This window comes from Vicia villosa, unplaced genomic scaffold (genome assembly GCF_029867415.1).
Source record: "Vicia villosa cultivar HV-30 ecotype Madison, WI unplaced genomic scaffold, Vvil1.0 ctg.000063F_1_1_2_unsc, whole genome shotgun sequence".
Lineage (NCBI taxonomy): Eukaryota > Viridiplantae > Streptophyta > Magnoliopsida > Fabales > Fabaceae > Vicia > Vicia villosa.
This window is the reverse complement of record NW_026704992.1, coordinates 172,204-192,743: the sequence shown is the minus strand read 5'-3', so window position 1 is coordinate 192,743 and position 20,540 is coordinate 172,204. Positions and strand designations below refer to the sequence as shown.

General features: G+C 34.0%; 2 protein-coding genes across 2 annotated transcripts; both read left to right on the top strand.

The window, feature by feature from the left end:
• The first annotated feature begins 926 nt into the window (after positions 1-926).
• On the top strand, positions 927-2,580 carry LOC131623429 (uncharacterized). The gene has a single exon (XM_058894436.1). The coding sequence runs from the start codon at positions 1,480-1,482 to the stop codon at positions 2,422-2,424; it is 945 nt and encodes a 314-aa protein (XP_058750419.1). The 5' UTR covers positions 927-1,479; the 3' UTR covers positions 2,425-2,580.
• An 8,280-nt stretch (positions 2,581-10,860) lies between these two features.
• LOC131623431 (uncharacterized mitochondrial protein AtMg00310-like) lies at positions 10,861-11,469 on the top strand. Its single transcript, XM_058894438.1, has one exon. The coding sequence runs from the start codon at positions 10,861-10,863 to the stop codon at positions 11,467-11,469; it is 609 nt and encodes a 202-aa protein (XP_058750421.1).
• The last annotated feature ends 9,071 nt before the right edge of the window (positions 11,470-20,540 follow it).

Genomic DNA, 20,540 nt, shown 5'->3' with positions numbered 1-20,540 from the left:
TTAATTCATACTGTTTTTGTGATCTTGAGTGTGGATATTAATAACTTCTTCTTTGTGTGATTTGCTGTTGGTGTCCTTTGTAGATATAGCAGCTTCCCATTATTTCAGGAGTTATTTAGGGGATGGCATTTTATTTTTATCCTTATTTATACACCTACTTTTTCTTAAGCATATAGTATGCATTTGTGATTTGTCAAATGGTTGTTGTAAGTATTGAGAAGGTTGATAAATGATCATGGTATTGCAATTGGCAACATAACAGTGATGTTTATTTAACACATTTCCTTGATTAAGAATCTTATCAAGTACTCCTGCAACAGTGTTAAGGCTTTGGATGGTCACTCATTTTTTCCCTATTTAGGCTAACCCTACATGGAACAAATAGTTGGTTGTGGCATTCACTAGATTCCGAGTACCATTAAATCTCATATCCAATTACTGACTAATACAACCTATATTGATTAATGTAATCGTACTTTGTTTTGTACTCTTTGATTTGACCCATATTTACAATTCTTTTCACCTTTTTTGGATCCCAATAGAGTCAAAAATGAGTATAGTTCCGCAACTTATATGTTTTGACTATTCAATTATTGAGAAGGTAAAATAAAATTTAGATTGAATTTGAACGATTCAGAATTCAAACAGATTTATTATTACCATGACAAAGTAGTAAATTCTCATTAGATATAGTAACTGTAAAATTAATTTACATTAATACCTGTAACATCCTTACCTAATTTTTAAAAAGAAAATAGTAAAAGAAAGTTTTTAAATTAAACGAATTGAAATAATGATTTTTTCACTCAATTAGTCAATTAGCAAACCAGTGAAGAATTTGAATGTAAATATTATAAATAATATTTCCTTTTATAAAAAAAGCCTAATAAATTCTAAAATTAGAGAATAGTTTCTATATAAAATTAAGGGTTTTTGTTGAACACAAATTAAATACTGTAAAAGAGTGTGTTCATGCACTAATACCACAGTGTGTCTTCCACTCTCAATCTCTTATCGCAATGCCGCTCCCTACATCTTCTCCCCATTCTCTGCTTCCTTTCTTCCCAATTTGCTAATTTCTCTTTCCATTATTTCTCTTCAAACCAAATTCAGGGAAAAAAACCAAAATTTTCCCTTTCCTTCTTCCTTGAATCTCAATCACCAAACTAGTTCTTTGTTAAAAATCTCAAGATTTTCTCACAAACCCATTTCACCAAAGCTCCTAGTCTCTTCAAAGATCTGATTTTTATCTCTCTTGCAGCGAGTTTCTGTTAAAATTTGTTCTAACATTGTTTTCATCTGCAGAGTCACCACAACACAATGTTGAACATTCATGGCCGTTTTGTGCTGTGTAAGCTATAAAGTTTCTCTCTTTTTCACTCACTCTTGCATTTTACCCTCTCTAATTGTGTCTCTTAGTGTTAGGTTTTCATTGGGTCTTTTATTTTTTTTCAACTTTGACTTGAAAAACTTATCTTGATGAGGGTTGCAAAATTTCTCCTTGCAATTGTTTCTTTCACATTGCCATTGTTTCTTTCACTGTCATTTTCATTTGCTCAGATTCCATTTGATGATGATATTCCATCAAGAACACTCGATTCCGTTCTTCAAGATTACGCCTTTAAGGCGTTCTCTAAGCCGAAAACAGGTGTACCTTATGATGCTCAATTGCCTTATAACCTAATAGGGGTTAATGTTTCTGCATTGAGGCTTAGAAGTGGTAGTTTAAGAATGAGAGGGGTTGAAGCCTACAAAGAGTTTCAGATCCCACCAGGGGTTGTTGAGCAGCCTTATGTAGAGAGGCTTGTTTTGGTTTACCATAACTTAGGAAATTGGTCTGAGAAATTCTACCCTTTGCCCGGTTACACGTATCTAGCTCCTGTTTTAGGTCTGTTATCATATAGTGGTGTTGATTTGAGTGCTGAAAAGTTACCTGAATTGGATATAAGAGCTTCTGATAAACCGATTTTGATCAAGTTCCATGATGTGAAATCAGCACCATATGGTTCATTTCCTAAATGTGTGTATTTTGATCTACACGGTTCGGTGCAATTCGATATTCTACCATCCGATAACATCTGTTCAACAATGCAGCAAGGGCATTTCTCGATTGTTGTTGAGTCTAACGCACCGACCCCTGCACCTGCTGCTGTTGCTGCCAATATTGATAACGGTCGCGGGAAGAAAAAGTTTAAGATGTGGATAATCATCGGATCGTTGGTTGGTGGATGCGTATTGTTGATACTATTGAGTTTATTGGTTGTTCGATTGGTAAAGATAAAAAACGGGATGAAGATACAGGAAATGGAATGGAGAGCTGATAGCAATGAGACCTTGCAGATGACATCTGTTGGAGGAACCAAAGCACCATTGGCAATTGGGACTCGAACAAGGCCGACGATAGAAAACGATTACATTCCTTAGATTTCGAAAGGGTTCTTGTTGTTGTTGTTGTTGAATGATTTTTTTTTTTTATCTCTTGCTTTTGTGACATTACAATTTTTCTGTTTATAATGAATGAATGAACTCAAATGCTTCCTGTGATTAGTTCTATAAATTTGGTTTACTTGGTTTTTTCAATTGGTGTTGTTATTCATTTGAATTGCATAGGATCTGCTTATGCTCATATCATGTACAATAACCAACAAAAATAATTCTATGGAACATTATTGATTTGGTTATTTGTTGACTTATGAAATGGTTCAGGTTTCTGTGTAGACACTGTAGATTCTGTAATTGCAGGAATCTCTTAAAATATTCCATGTATATAACTTGTGACTTATCTGATATTATATTTTGTTTATTGTAATAAACTCTTCACAATAGTTTACAGAAACAACTTTCACAGTATTGAGTGGTTAAGGGTTTTATTTTAAACAATGTTTACCTTTCTGCAAAGTTCAAACTATTTGTGACAATAGAAGCTTTTTTGTTTTGTTTTGTTTTGGAATTGATAAATTGCTTTTTCCTTTTAAAAAGACAATTAGATTGTACCCTGTGCGATGTTAAAACAATCACCATCACCCTTTGTTATAATATATTAAAAGAAGTGTTTCCATGGCAAAAAAAGCTTTTGATTTGCATTCAAATCAAGAATCATGAACAAACCATAAAACAACTCAATCTCATGACTCCTTTGTTGGAGTAACTGTAGCCACATAAGCATATTTCTAGGCCATTGCAAATAAAAGTTTCATAAACTAATAAATATGAAATTTAAAAAATGAAAATGCGATTTTGAAGAAGGAATATGCACATATATATATATATATATATATATATATATATATATATATATATATATATATATTTTTTTATAACAAAGGAAACCATGTCTCCAAGACAGGTTCTAGAACCAAAACGCAAAGCTAGGCCAACAAGGTTATGGGCTTCCAAATTTCAATCCCTTCCTATAAAACTAACAATAGCAAAGTTGAAATCATTCAATAAAGAAATGCAATCACCAACTACATGATCTAGGATTTGGAAGGTGGCAAGTAGGTAATGGCAAGAGTGTCATAATTTGGAAGGATAATTGGATCCCTTCGAGCCTAATTGATAAAGTTGTTAGTCGCATTGGCAACTTCAGCAGTGATGCTACAGTTGATGGCCTAATTGATCCGGATCAAAGACAATGGAGAAAGGATTTGGTTCTTTCAGCTTTCAATGACTACGAAGCAAATCAGATTCTTAGCATTTCTATTTCCTACAGACTTTCTGAAGACAAATTGATTTGGTATGACGAAAAGAATGTGAGCTATTATGTCAAATTTGCTTATCATCGTATTGGGAAGGAAAGAGAAAGACTTGAAGCAAGGCCATCTGGCAAAAACAGAAGTACACTGTGGAAGGAAATTTGGAAAGTTCAATTCCCAAATAATGCAAAGAATTTCTTGTGGAGACTGGTTAAAGGAATTATGCCGATCATAGCCAATCTACAGAAGAGGGGAACGAGAATTGATACAACATCCCCCAATTGTTACTCTAGTGCTAAAACGGAAAGTCATATGTTTCTTTACTATCACATTACTAAACTTGTTTGGTACGCCCCTCCTACGGGCCTTCAAATTTTTAAGGGCACTGATCTCAAAATATGGTTGTTGAATTGTTTTAAATGTAAGGACTAGAAGAGTGCTCAAGTTGTTTGTGTAACGCTATGGAAAATGTGGTGTTGAAGGAACCTCATTCTGCTCTAGCGAAAAGCGTTCCATCCAATGGAGATCACAAACGAGGCTGTGCTCTTTGTTGAGGAATTCAACAATGCTGCCAAAGACAAAGTCCCCTGAACCTGACACGACTGTCAGCTATCCCCAGGCGTACAAGATCATTTCTGTTGATGTCGGGTGTTTCAATAATGGTATCACCGTGTGGGACTGTTGTGTCAAAACTAGAGATGGGAGAAGCATTTTCTCTGCGTGCAATCGACTCCCGAACCCTAATCTGATTGTAACGACCATTTATTGTTCTTTAAGGGTCCATTTGGGGGTTGGTTTTTGGAGGATTTTAAAGGGAAAGGCTTTGGAGGGTTGCGTCTATATCATGAAATGTGTTTGACTTTTTAAAAAAGTTTAAAAACAATATGATTTTATATACTAATGTAGTATATTGTTTTTTAAAATTTTTAAAAATAGCACAATCATTTCAAGATATAGACGCAACGCTCAAAAGCCTTCCCCTCTAAAACCCTTCAAAAATCAAACTCCCAAACAGACCCTAAGAGTTTTATCAATATTTTCCCTTCCTGTTTGAAATAAATAAACTTCGATGGCAACTTTTTTGTATTTCGAGCATTCGTTATGCTGGATTTTTTTTTGCGCCGCGACAATTTCCAACCTTTAATCACATCCTTCCAAGTTTTGTTATATATGGATTTGGGAAAGGCAACCATCTTAGATTTCCAATAATCATAATTGGTGCCTGATAACAATTTGCGAGCAAGTGAACCAGCTACGTTATCGAAGTAATAAAATATAAATTTGTCTCTACAAGGATTGCAAACTTAAAACAAGAATATTGTGCAATTTGTTTTAAAACAGTTATTTGGAGGGTTTGCAAGTTTGTTTGGTCGAAAACGCTAGAAAAGAGTTTTTGAAACGATAATGAGAAAGGCGGTTAGGTCGGATTATCAGAATCTCCTATTTCTACTTGATTGACGAAACACACATTAACTGAATACAAAGTTACACGACGGACTAACACTACCACTATACCCAATCCCTTTGCTTATAGCTCACTAATCTAGGTGTCAACTCCCCGATCCCTTAGGCCAATTGTCACGTCAGATTAGGCAATAAATCTCGTTAATCCCTTAGTCACAATTCCTAATTATACTATCCCTAGTCAATTAGAGAATCCAACAATTAAAGTAGTTCAAATAAATAGCCCTAGGGCCAGTAGTCACTACTATCAAGGTTAATTCAAAAGCTGTAGCAATTGAAAGGCAATGAGCATAAACATTAATTGAATAATAATAAAAGTCAGAACAATAACATTAGCATCATCCGATCATATGTCCCAATCAAGCAAAAATAGATTCATCATTAAATTGGACCTAACCTAGAGAAATCTAGCTCTCATATTGAATAAAAAAATACCAATAGTGTAGATGAGAAGAGCATAAAAATCACTGAAGAAATAGCTCTCTAATGGCTTTAATGGTCTTCAACAGCTCCAAAATCGTCCTCAAAATCACTTTTTCGTCCTTGGTCGGTGAACTCCTTTTTCTTCTCTTTCTTTCCCTTTTATAGCCACTGAAAAACGTGTCAGGAAAGTTCTCCAATGCGGTTGCGCCACTTATCAACACGGACACGTTGTCCAATCATCTTCTCAATGCGAGCGCACAATTTTTCAGCGCGGACGCGTTAACCTACATTGCGGATGCGTTCTCGACATGTGAATTCCAAATACTTCAGCGTGTTTTTGATTCTTTTTCACCATTTTTTACACTAAGTCTTTTTCTTCACCTGAAGGCACTTATTTTAGCTTTTTCCACTTAAATGCTTCCATCTTGCTCAATTCTCGTCAGAATTCAATGGTTTTTTTGTTGCTAAATGACGTGCACTGATAACCCACCATTAGTGCCATCCAAAATAGGTAGATTATTGACATACCCTCCATCCTTAGTGTTGTCCATTTGAATAGAAAATATCTCCCCTATAGCTTACCCAAACATAACAGGGTGTATGTTCTGATGCCTATTGAAATTCTATTCCTCAGGGAACAAATGTTGGACCATATGTCTAGAATAACTTGTCCAAATTATTAAACTAGGTTTCACACAATATGACAACAACACAGAATTAAAGACAAATCAATAAAGAACACATGAGAATTGGTAACCCAGTTCAGTTCAAACCACACCTACATCTGGGGGGCATCCAACCCAAGAAAGGAAATCCACTCTTCTATAGATTTAGTACAAAGTGTCTTAGATGAACAAGCACATTGTTTAATTCCACTCTTTTTTAGTTAATTCTAGTATTTCTAATTCTTGATAATTTTATTTTATACATTTATTTGTGAATATATGTAATATTTAAGTAAAATTTATTTAAAAGATACTTTATAAAAAATTGTTCTAAAAACTAAGTGAAAAATCTAATTAAAATGTAAAAAGTATAATAACTTATTAAAAAAAATGATAAATAAATAAATAGGCGGACAAGCCCGCCAACACGCCACCTCGGGGGGGGGGGGGGGGGGGGGGGGGGGGCGAGGTTTTTATGCCCATTTCAATTAGGCGGGCATGCCGCCCCGCTCTTTTTTTAGAAGGCATATGACGGGGCGGGGCGGGCCGCCCGCTTTGCCACCCCTAAGTGAAATATTAAGAGTGAAAGAAGATAGAATTAAGATGAGAGTTGATTGAGAAAGAGATTCAGAGTGAGTTGTTTTTGGTGTGTTGTTGTTTTTTTTTGTTTCAGTGGTTTAGTAAGTATTTCAATATTTTCTTTCTATTCATTTGATTTGTTTTATTTTAAAATGATCTTGGCCACGCGGTCATATCTTGGGCGTTAGATGAATGTCTAGAGGAAGATCATGTAAGGGAACCCTTAATGTATCCCATTTGATCATCACCATGCAATGACAATCATGTGAATAAAAAAGATTGACCTATTTTGTGTCTTGAGATTAGATCAATACTATCTTCATCAGACGGCCAGGAGAATTCGAGTTTATTTTGCTGGTCTTTAATCTTATTTTTGTTTGCTTGTTGGGCTTAGACCTTTGTGCCATCCATTTTTTCTTGAGTTACACTTCCCTTCACTTCTTATACTTCTTCCAACTTTTGTTTTTATTTTCATTACTTATTTTATTAATTGTTTAAATTAAATTAATTATTGATTATATGATTAATGAATATTATAAAATTAAAAATCTTTGCTCCACTTTACTTTCAATATAAAAAAATCAAATTATTTTCAACTTGAAAATCAAAATTCTGCAAAAGTAATTCTTCCAACATTTTGGCCCTCAAACAACTTTTCTTAAACTATTCTAGTGCTTCTGGCCAGGTCATAAATGCCTCCAAATCTACAATTTTTCTAGGATCATCGGTTTCATGAGGGACTCCTTGTTGGATATTTGTGGTTGTTGGTGGATATGTGGTAGCCTTTGAACAAACAAAGTGTTGATGAAGATCGAACTTGAAAACTCAAAGCGTGTGAATTTCACACTAATCTTTAGGAACAATTCGTCCCCACCAATTATAATATATTGGATGCAATTGAGATTAACGGTGAATTCCCTTAAGGATACTTTGAATTCCTTAATGTGAATTGCACAAACACACTAAGCGTATCTTTTGATAATAGTTTACAGAAAATGTTTCCTACACTTTACTCATACATTAATAAAGTAAAGGATGATTTTAGAATAATTGAAATGGTGAAAATTGGATGTGAATATTTCTATTTTCGTGTGTATTTTCTGATTTCCAAGTGCCATTATTTATAGAGAAGTTCATGCCACTTGATGAAAAGAAACACCTTTTGAATAAAATTCTGCATCTGAACAATTATTGGTTATATAGTTACCATTCAGATTTGTACATAAATGATGCGTTGGTTCAAATGGTAAGGCGGGCGCTTCTTCACCCAAGGGGCGCGAGTTTGAATCCAGTGCTTATTTATTCAATATCAATTTATGTATATTATACATAAAAACAACTTTCCAATAATATTTTGAAAATCACTTACACTCCTTAACCTTCAACTATTTAGTTATTCCAATCTTCAAAGGCAAAGTTCAAAATAGATCATTTGCAGACGTTGGATGGCAAAGTGATTTCTAAGTTATCTTCATAGGAAGGCTCAACTTTGTCTTATGTTGGAAGGGTTTTGATGGTTAGGACAATTATTCATAGTATGATTTATCAAGCTATGAACGTATACTCTTGAAGATGATTGATCAAGCTTTCAGAAACTTCATATGGAGTGGTACCATAACTGACAGGAAGCATAGGACAATCAATTGTCATATTTTCTCAACTCTTTGTTATAGAATCAAACCTGAATTTAATTTTCCAACGTCCAAAATTACTTGGACCATTGGTAAAGGTAGGAAAATGAAGTTTTGGAAAGATTCTTGGTGTGGCAAGCATTTACTGTAGAAAACTTGTATTAGCATTATTCAAGGGCATGACATTGGTCCATACATGGTCATTGTTGATATTTGGATTAATAATGATTGGTGCATCTCGTCCTCCTGGTACGACTTGTTTCCTTTCCTGGCTCAAGAGTTGGAGCATTGTACCAAGTCTGGAAGTAACATTGATAAGGTAATGTAGTCTATCTTTGTTGATGGTAATCTCTCTTTAAAGCTAGCATATATCATCAAAGCGCAACCTTCCTTAAATTAAAATTGGGTTGACTGGATTTGGAATGAGGATATCCCTCATTCAAAATATTTCTTGGCTTAGAGTCTCATGCATCACAAGGTCTATTCTGACGAGCTTAGTCAACACTAGGGATTCTCCTTATCTTCTATATATAGCATTTGCAAGTGCTACTCGGAGTCTACTGATCTCACTTTCTGTAAATTCATCTATGCATCTAAATTATGGCACTAGTTGAGCATATCTCTCAAGTCTTCCATCAATGTCTCTTCTATTGAGGACTTGTGGTCTCTTAGAAACAAAAACAACTCTCCTCAGGGATCTCTTGTCATTAGTGTTGCAATTGTTTTCATTTTCTCGACTATTTGACAGTAAAGGAACTCAACTAGTTTCCTAAACATCATCCTTACTTTCAATAGCAGTATTTCCAAAATTAAAGCTCAAATCATCCAGAATGGTAACAACTCTTTACTTCGACCCGCCTCCTCATTGCTTGACTTCAAACTTCTCAAATATTTGAATATAAATCTGCATTTTCCTAAAGCTCCTGTGGTGAAGGAGGTTATTTAGCAACCTCCTAACAGTCTTGGTTAAAATGCAACTATGATGGAGCAATGGCTTCCCAATCTAGTAGTTGTGGGGGCATCTTTAGATATCACTTGGGTAACTTTGTTTTTTTTTTTTTCCTTCTGAACCTACTCTGATTGTCAATTCCTTACATGCTGAATTCTCTGTCATTTTCGGAGCAATTGGCATTGCCAGAGATAAAGCAAGGTCTAAGTTTTGGATTAAAATTAACTCTCTTGTGGTAGTCCAAGCTTTTACAAAAGAATCTCTTAAACCTTATTAACTCAAAGATAGATGGATCGAATCACTGATACTTTTAAAATCATAACTATAAAAATTAAAAGTGACTTTATAAAAATACATACTTGACTTGTCTTTTTTTTAGATTTGTTTCTTCTAGAGAGAATCTTAATCCAATCACCTCTCATTTTTGTATTCCATCTTTTTATTTATAATGAATTGCCTTGTTAGAGAAGATCAAAGATAGATGTGTTTAATCTCGTAATTTCATCTTTGTAGGCTTTTTTATTTGTCTTCCTTCTAGACACATTTTATGTTTAACACAATTTTTGTATGGAGTTTTATATATTTGACGTTTTCAAAAGAGAATTTACATATTAAACTCTTAAAAGAATAAAAAAACCAGTTGTTCGCTAGTGACTTTGATATGGAAAGCTCGTGGTTGAATTTGATTTTTTTTTTTTTTACATTTTTATATTTGAAGTCACTAAATAATTCGAAAAAAAATAAAAATTATATACATAGGCTTGTCAAAAAAATTCTATACAGCACACTTTTTTTTTTCATTTTTATATTTAAAGTCACTCAATAATTCGAAAATAAAATAAAATTATATGTTAAAATACATAGACTTGTCAACAAAATCCTATACAGCACACGCTTTTTTTTTATATATATATTTTAGTTTGGTGTGAAACCGCACACATATTTTAGTCACGATACTTTGTCAAACTTAATATACAAATGTTACAATAATAAACATTCATTTTTTATTTAAAATACTATATTTCAAAATTTATCTAGGGCCTCCATTTGTCAACGGTTGCCGATTTTATATCATATTAGTCTATCTTTATAATTAAGAGATTTACTAGTCTATATTAATTTATTTTTATTAAAGATTATTTTAACAAATTATAATAAAAAAATATTAACAAATTATAATAAGTCTTCGTATAATGTATAATGTGTTGTTTATTGCAAGCCAAAGTCACATCAACTACATCTATTTATATGACTTTTTCCTTTTCATCATCACATAGGTCTTTTAATGTTATAAAAGATGTCAAAATATTTTTTATTTTTATTTTTTATTTGATGTTACATATTCAAAATAAATAATAATTACAATAATAAAAATAATAATATTCATAATAAATCATTACAATGTTTGACACTAAAACATATCTACATGATATTGAGAAAATGATATTGAGAAAATGTTGAATGCATTTTGGTGGTGTGGTGGGTCTAATAATAAGGGTATTCGGTGGATGGCGTGGGATAGGTTAACCAATTCTAAGAAGGAAGGGAGTCTTGGTTTCAGAGACTTTAGAGCTTTCAATATGGCGATGGTTGCAAAACAAGGATGGTTTATCATGAATCACCCGCTAGTGTCCATATTCTTCAAAGCAAGGTATTTCCCTAAAACATCTTTCTTTGAAGCTAATCTCGGATATAATCCTAGTTTTGTATGGAGGAGTATTTGGAAAGCCAGAGAAGTTCTTATGCTTGGTTGTAGGTGGAGTGTAGGTGATGGCAGCCAGATAAAGATTATGCACGAACCTTGGATTCGGGGGAGAGCCGTGGGTTGTGTGAATGGGCCTCAGCAACAAGGTACTTATAATTTGGTTGTCAAAGATTTGTTGTTACCTAATGTTAAACAATGGAATATGAGGTTGATTCGAGAGTTGTTTGATTGTGTAGGTGCGAAAGCCATTACTTATGTTCCGCTAATTGAGGACGTTACCGTTGATCGATTGGTTTGGAAGGATGAAAAGGACGGACAATATAGTGTTCGATCAGGGTACCGTGTTTGGAAAAAATAGATATAAGCTTACTATTCCGGAGACTAATGAGGTTAACTGGATTGGGCTGTGGTCTATTCTTGCTCCTCCTCGATTGAAACATCTTCTTTGGCAAATTTGTTCAGGATGTTTGCCCTCTCGGGTTAGGCTAAGTCAGCATCATGTCCCTTGTCCACTTACATGTCAGTTTTGTGGGGTGGTTGAGGAGGATGATTGGCATGTTTTTTTCGGGTGTCCGGAAACTAACTCTTGTTGGAAGGAAGTAGGTTTGTATGACACTATTGCACCTTTTCTTCATCTTTCTAATGACATTAGATCTCTCATTCTTAATTTATGTAGTAAGGAGGAGAGGAAGGTAGCTGGGCGCTTTGCTAAGATGGTAGAGATTTTATGGCATAATAGGAATGATTTCATTTGGAACAATGAAAAGGAGGAGGCGTCGAGGCTTGGGTGGTTAGCTTTTCACAAGTGGCAAGAGAGACGACCCCCTTCACAATCATCAATGGATCCCCCCTCCTGGTTGGTTCAAGTGTAATGTCGACGCGGGTTTTAACCGCAATCGTGGAACTACTAATAGAGGTTGGTGTATTCGGGATGATTTGGGGAATTTTATTAATGCGGGTGTCGCTTGGGATGTGTGTTCTTCTTCTATCCTAGAAGCGGAGACTTTGGCTTTGAAGGAAGCTATCCAAGGAGCTTTAGCCCTCCATCTTGATCATGTTGTTTTTGCGAGCGATTCACAACAAGTGGTGCAAGCTATCCATTCCAATTCCATAGGAGGGTACGAGTTCAGTTTTATCATTCGTTCTATTAAGTTGTTGTTACTTTATTCCCCAAACTTTGAGGTAGAGTTTGTTAAGCGTCAAACGAATATGATTGCTCATTGTTTAACAAAGGCGGCTAATTCTTGGCCTCAACGTAGTTACGTTAATTATATACCTCGTTGTATTGAATCTATTTTAATTAATGAAAGAAGTTAAGTTTGCTTTGGTAAAAAAAAACATATCTACATTCAACATTATCATTTTTATATTGCTTTTTAAAAGTAAAATTAAACGAAGGGAGTAATATATTGATTAATTTAGCATGAAATCAAATAAAAGTCATAAAAATATAATAGAACATTTCTAGCAAACTTTAACAAAGTTAATACACTATACATATATCATATTTTTAAGTAATTCACATCTTAAAAATTGAAATTCATTTTTGAATATATGTTCCAAAAAGAGATAATTATTGCCTTTGTTCAATCAAATAAAAACTATAGACTATGGGTTAGGTTTTAGTGTACTGTGATGTGTATGGTAGGCCAAATATTTCTTTAAAAAAACGTTAACTTTACTAATTCAAATATTTGTATTGATAAATAGTATTAAATATGAGACACATATTTATCATTATTAAAAAAATATATCTACAAAAATTTCAATTTATAGATAAATATTCATTTTGACTAATTATTTGGAAAAAAAAAAGATGGTTTTTCAAGTATAAATAATATGTCATTAATTTAAATATAAAAATATATGTTTGTTTTTGATAGATTTAATTAGCTATAATTATAAATATACAAGTTGTTGAAAACCCTTTTCTAAATAAAATTGTAGTCATTTTCACACGGGAAATCATAATCACTATATGTAACTAGCCATAAAATTGTTGATGAATAGACACCATGTCGATAAACAATCAAAGAATGTTAAACACTTTGTTATATCTCAATTTTGTTTTTTTAGTGTTTACTTATTGTTTTAAATACATTAACATTTAAATTATTTTATACAAAATTAATTTTTATTAAAATATATGTTTAATATATTTTTTGTCTCAATTATCTAATTATAACTTTTGTTTCTTTTTTTAAAAAAGTTTTCTCAATAATATTTGTATAATTGATGAAAATATAAAAAATTACACATGACATATATACTTAAACTTGTTTATAAGAATATATGCCATTTTAGTCATATATACTTAAATAGGTTTTTCTTATGTCAATGTCTTTCCAAAACCTTATATATAAGTCGTACAAATCATTAAAACAATGATTGTAAAAATATACCATTAATTTCAATAATATATATTTTTATATAATAAATACAAATAAATTAAAATATACTGTTATAATATATATTAATTGAAATTTAAATAATAAAAAGAATATGTGAAATTGAATATATATATATATATATATATATATATATATATATATATATATATATATATATATATATATATGAAAATATATCGTTAATCTAAATACAATAATAGTTTATGTCAAATTGATTTTAAAAAAAAGATATGACGGAAGAAAATATTTTAATGATCTTACGACAAAAAATAACTAAAACAGAAAAGTACTAAATGTCATTAATTGAATCAATTATTTCAATATTTTCTTATATTTTAAAATATAAATAAAATTCAATAATTCAATAAATCTTAATTAAATGTTTTTTTATAAATAATGTCAAAACAAATATAATATTTACATACGGAAACAAAATATACCGTTGATCCAACTATTTATTGTTTTATAATTATTTATGTTACTAATACTTTTATTTTGAAATTATTTTTAATTTAAGATACAATGTTTTTTAAGATAACATATAGAAAAGTGATCGATATAGTAATTGATGTAATCATTTAAATAATAATAAAAACGCATACACAGGTTGGATTAAGGAGTCGGGTAGGATGGTTGACTTTAAGAAATTATTTCTTGAAGAAGGCATTTTTACTATTAGGATCACTAGTTTGGGTCCTAATCTTTGCCTACTGGAGGACTTGGTTGAAGGGGACGTTGAACTGTTTCTTGAGGAGAGGAAATCGTGGTGGGAGCAGTGGTTTAGCAAGATTAAGCGGTGGGAGCCAAAAGACATAGATGAAGAGAGGGTGGCTTGGATAAGAGTGGTGGGTGTTCCTTGTCATGCCTGGTGCGAGAAGTGTTTTAGTCTCTTAGTTGAATCCATTGGTGTTTTTGTGAAATGTGATGAAGGAACGATTCTGAAGAATCGGATGGATGTTGCTAGCATCTGTATCAGAACTAAGATAAAAGAAAAACTGGATGTGGTGGTAAGGCTATCCATAGAAGGGCAATTTTTTGATGTTAGAATGATGGAGGACATTCACGGTTACTCTGAAAGTCCAAAGATTAGATCGTTCGGGGAAGTTTCGGAATCTGAAGATCTTTCCCAGTCGGAGGATGGCAGGTCCGATGGGGAGGAGGCGGAAGAAGCTCTATTCGAGGAGGACGGTGAATCGCCGCATGTTGATGTAGATGGGACGGAATCTACTAATAGGGATAGACTTTTGGCTTCTATATCTAATTCACAGTGTCAGAATCTTTTGGAAAAGGTGATTTTTGATGTATCTGGTTCTGGTAATAACGAGCTTCTCGAGGAAAAATTTAAGGAAGCATTTAATGATAGTGGGTCACATGGAAATTATAGTAGAGTGGGGGAGTCAAACGGTGAGGAGACAGTGGAAAAGTGTGGGGGTAGTGCTGACTCAACACTTGGTAATAATGGAACAAAATCTGTTGGGCTTAGTATCTCTTTGGATCGGGCAAATGGGCCTTTAACTTTTGATGAGGCCTGCAGAAGTGTTTGCAAGCGGGTGGGACCAACAAATCTTCCTAAGGGCCCTAGTCAAAGAAAAACGCGGAAAAAATGAGAAATCTGAATGAAAATTTGGGTAAACACGTTTCAATTTCTCCTTCTTACTTTGTCTGTATCGCTCCAAGGCTAGAAAAAGGCGATGGGAAGAGTAGAAGCAGAGGTACCAAAGATCCGGCGGAAGGTACCAGTAAGGCCGGCGCTTCTTCGTCAATAGATCCTATATCTTCTAGTGAGTCCTACTCTGGATCTTCTTTAGCGGATTCTGCCATTATTAGATGTAATAAGCGTTTTAGTGAGAAATCTGATGTGGGTTTGAAGGTGTGGAATTCAATTTCCAATTTGGGGGTGGTAAGTCATAAGGAGGACTTGAGAATGAGAAGAGGATTAGTGACATGGAGGTTAGGGACAAGGAGGGGATGAGGAGTTTGAAGGTGTTAAAAGAGAGTATTCGATGAATTTATTCTCCTATAATATAAGAGGGGGCGGAACTTTCTCTAAAAGAAAAAGAGTTGGTTTTCTGATTCAGTCAAGTGGTATAGATGTGTGTTTCTTACAAGAGACGAAGCTAGTTTCCTTTAGTGATGTTCTAGCAAGAGAGTTCTGGGGAAATCATGATGTAGAGTGGACAGCGAGTCATTCCGTTGGGGCCTCGGGTGGAATGGTGATTTTATGGAGGAAAGGCGATATTATGGTTAATTATAGTTTTTTGGGAAGAGGTTTTGTCGGCATCAATGTAACTTGGAAAGGGGAGGGTTATAACCTTGTTAACGTTTACGCGTCGTGTAAGAGGGTGGAAAGACTTTTTATTTGGGAAACTTTGATTTCACTTAAAAAGGGTAGGAATTATGAGGAATGGTGTGTGGTTGGAGATTTTAATGAAGTTTTGAGAAGAGAGGAGAGGTTAGGAGAGGTAGGGCATCGGAATTGGAAAGGTATGGAGGATTTCCGTAACTTTGTGGAGGGTATGGATTTGATAGATGTAAATTGTGTCGGAGGGAAGTTCACTTGGTATAAAGACAATGGTAAAGCCATGAGTAGATTGGATAGATTCTTAGTTTCTAAGAAGTTGATAGAGAGATGGGAGGTGGTTGATCAAAGGATTGAGAGAAGAGACATCTCGGATCATGCCCCTATAAGTCTAAAGGTGGGCAATGTAAATTGGGGACCAAAACCTTTTTGCTTTAATAATTCTTGGTTTAAACATGACGATTTATATGCTTTTGTTGTTCAAGAATGGAAGATGTTGGAGGTTAGAGGAAGGGGAGATTTTGTGCTTTATGAAAAATTAAAAAAGATTAAGGAGAGGCTTCGGGTGTGGAATAGGGAGGTTTTTGGGTGGATTGATTTGAAGGTGGAGGAGGCAACGGAGAAAATAAATGATCTTGATAAAGTAATAGAGGTGAATTTTGGGGGAGGCAATGATAAAGAGGTTTTAGAAAGAAGTTTGGCTACTAAAGATTGTTGGAACTACTTGATTTTGAAAGAGAGTATGCTTAGGTTGAAGTCCCGGAATCTTTGGTTGAAGGAGGGAGATAAGAATACCAAGTTCTTTCATAATTCCTTGAAAGAGCGTCATAGGCGTAAAGCGATTTCTTCTTTGGAAGTCTCTCAAGGAAGAATAGAAGAAGTTGTGGATATAAAAGAGGAGGTTAGTAGGCATTTTGGGGAATTCTATAAGGAGGAGGATAGGGAAAGACCGGTTCCGGAAGGACTTGTTTTCAACACTTTGAAGGAGGAGGAGGTTTCTTGGCTAGAGAGGGGTTTTTCGGAAGAGGAAGTGAAAGAGGCGATTTGGTCGTGTGACGGGAACAAAAGTCCGGGGCCGGATGGTTTTACTTTAGAGTTTTTTAAAAGGTTTTGGGTGGTGATTAAGGAGGATGTTCTCCTTTTTGTTCAAGACTTCTATGAGAGGGCTAGACTCATCAAAGCTTGTACCTCCTCGTTCATCACTTTAGTCCCTAAATCCAATAACCCTCAATCCTTGAATGAATACCGTCCTATTTGTTTGGTGGGAAGTTTGTACAAGATTTTGGCTAAGTTGTTGGCAAATAGGCTTAAGAGGGTGATTGGGAATCTTGTATCGAATAATCAATCGGCTTTCATTGAAGGTAGAAACATTATGGATGGCGTTCTTGTTGTGAATGAGGTGATGGACTTAGCGAAAAGAGAGAAAAGGAGTTGTGGGGTCTTGAAAGTCGATTTTGAGAAGGCATATGATAGAGTGAGTTGGAACTTTGTTAGATATATTTTAAAGAGGATGGGTTTTGGAGACCGGTGGATGAGGTGGATGGAGTGTTATATCTTTACTAATTCTTTGTCCATCCTAGTTAATGGGAGTACTACCAAAGACTTTAGTGTGGAGAAAGGTCTTAGACAAGGTGACCCATTGTCTCCGTTTGTTTTTGTGTTGGTCATGGAGGTTCTCACGGCGCTAATGAAAAGATCTAAGGAGATAGGAGAATTCCGGGGGTTTTGTTACAAAGAGGGTAAGGAGGTGGATTTGCTTCAATTCGCGGATGACACTATTATTTTGGCCGAAGGAGATACCGCGAACCTTTGGAGTATGAAAGCAATTCTTAGAGGTTTTGAAATGATGTCGGGTCTTAGAGTTAATTTCCATAAGAGCAATCTTTATGGTATTAATGTGGGAGATTGGTATTTGGAAGCGGCTTCGTCCTTCTTAACTTGTAAAGTGGGATTTTTACCGTTTAAGTTTCTTGGGGTGAGAATTGGTGATAGTTAGGAAACTAAATATGTGGAAGGATCTTTTGGCTATGTTTAGAAAACGGTTAAATGTTTGGAGAGGTAGACATCTAAGCATGGCGGGTAGAGTGGAGATGATTAATTCGGTTCTTAATGCTCTCCCGATTTATTGGTTATCTTTTTACAAAGCTCCTAAGAAGGTTTTACAAGAGATTAAATCCATCCAAAGTAAGTTTCTTTGGGGAGGCGGCGATTTTGATAAACCTATTCATTGGGTTAGTTGGGATACGGTTTATAAATCAAGAAAGGAAGGAGGTTTGGGTGTGAGGAATGTGGAGATAATGAATGTTGCTTTACTATGTAAATGGAAGTGGCGTATTCTTACGGAAAAAGGAGGCGGTGTGGCAAGATTTGTTAGAAGCTAGATATGGCAACATAAGACTTAAAGTGTTGATAGGAGATGTCTCTATTTTGTTCAAGAAGGAGTCGCATTGGTGGAGGGATTTAATAGTCTCGGATAATTATGAGAAGCTTCTCTTCGATCACTTTACGAGTGCTATTAAATGTAATATTGGTAATGGAGTCTCTACTCCGTTGTGGTACGCATCTTGGGCGGGACAAAAATCTCTTATGGAATCTTTTCCTAATTTATTCTCTCTAGCTGGAAATTTTTTGGATTCTATTAATCTTGCAGGGGCGTTCGTTGAAGGAGTTTGGTGCTGGAACTTGGCTAGTTGGTTTGTAGAGGGGAGTTCTGAGGCCAAGGCAGCAGCGGAGCTGCTTCAAACCGCCAAGCCCAGCCATGGGACAGCGCTGGTGGCTTCCGAGGGTGGTCAGGCTGCGGTAGGCAGCGATGATGAGACTGTTTCTGCTTCTAACCAGCGGCTGGCAGCAGAGCTTCAGGCTTTGCTGGTGGTTCTAAATGCCACGCCGATCAAGGAAGACGGTGAGGATAGCTACTCATGGAAGATGACTACTAATGGGAGATTTACAGTTAAATCATGCTATGAGTTTTTTAAGGATTCCTTATCCGTTCCTCCAATGGAAAGTAATAAGGTAATGGCATTAAACTTTTTATGGAAATTCAAAGTACCTACAAAGATTCTTTGTTTTGCTTGGAGATTTTTATTAAATAGATTAGCCACTAGAGATCAATTGGTGAGAAGAGGTGTTTTGGTGGAAGGTGTTGATTCTGTTTGCGGCTTATGCTCTACCGGAGAGGAAACATTATCTCATCTTTTCTTTTTATGTAAGATTTCTGTTCGCATATGGAGAAGGGTTTTCATGTGGCTTGATTTATCCGGTTTTTTGTCACTTGAGGAGTTTGGGGATTTCTTCTATAATTTCCGGAAAATTCCTTGCATTAATAAGAGATTGATTGCGGGTACTGTTTGGCTTGCTACGGTATGAATGATTTGGGTAAAGCGTAATGCGGTGATATTCAAAAAGGAAGACTTTAGCTTTACCGAATGCATGTCGGATATTGTTTTAATCTCTTGGAGGTGGTTATGTGCTTTTCATAAGAGAGCTAATCTTTGTAATTTTTATATTTGGAATACTCTACCTCTTCTTTGTTTTGAGAGGTAGTTGTTCTCTTTTTTGTATCGGGGCGGAGCATCCCTTTTGCTCCCGTTAATTCCATTATCTATTTAAAAAAAATATATGTTATTAATAGAATGTTATTTCTAAATTAATAAGTGATATTTCTTAAAAGGATAGAATCCATTGACATCAAAGTGTCATGACACCAAATACTATTCATTTATTATTATTAATCTAAATTGACAATTATTTTAAGCAGGGAGTATATTATTAATGACAAGGGTTATTTTTAAACTAATGACTAAATTTTAATATGTATTTTTAATAAATGAGAACAAGTTTTTTTTAATCCAAATAATTTTTTTAATTCATATATAAATTAAAATATGTTTTTCAATAAACTCTTTCACTTTAATAATTTTGTTTTTTTTTTACATTCTTATTATATTGATTAATAACGGGACATGAAGTTATTGATCAAAATATTAATTATTAACGAGACATGAAGTTACTGATCATAATATTTTTTAATTAATTATAACTTCAATTATTATTATTTTACGGGTAACCAGATATTTTTTTATTAAAAAATATAGATTTGAAAAAAATGCCCGTACCGTACCAGAATCCGTGCGAACGCACGAGTTTGTTACTAGTTGATATAGAAAGCTCGTAGTTGAATTTAATTTTTTTTTGTACATTTTTATATTTAAAGTCACTAAATAATTTGAAAAAAAATAAAAATTATATGTTAAGATACATAGGCTTGTCAGAAACAATTCTATACTGCACACCTTTTTTTTTTTTTCATTTTTATATTTAAAGTCACTAAATAATTCGAAAATGAAATAAAATTATATGTTAAAATACATAGGCTTGTCAACAAAATCCTATACAGCAAACGCTTTCTTTTATATATTTTAGTTTGGTGTGAAACCGCACACATATTTTAGTCACATACTTTGTCAAGCTTAATATACAAAGGTTACAATAATAAACATTCATTTTTATTTAAAATACTATATTTCAAAATTTACCTAGTGCCTCCATTTGTCAACGGTTGCCGATTTTATATCATATTAGTCTATCTTTATAATTAAGAGATTTATTTACTAGTCTATATTAATTTATTTTTATTAAAGATTATTTTAACAAATTATAATAAAAACAAATATTGATACAGAAGATTCGTGCAATTGAAATCTTTTTCTATAAAATTAT

Coding starts and splice junctions, on each gene's coding strand:
- LOC131623429 (XM_058894436.1), top strand. CDS start 1,480: ATGAGGGTTGCAAAATTTCTCCTTGCAATTGTTTCTTTCACATTGCCA.
- LOC131623431 (XM_058894438.1), top strand. CDS start 10,861: ATGTTGAATGCATTTTGGTGGTGTGGTGGGTCTAATAATAAGGGTATT.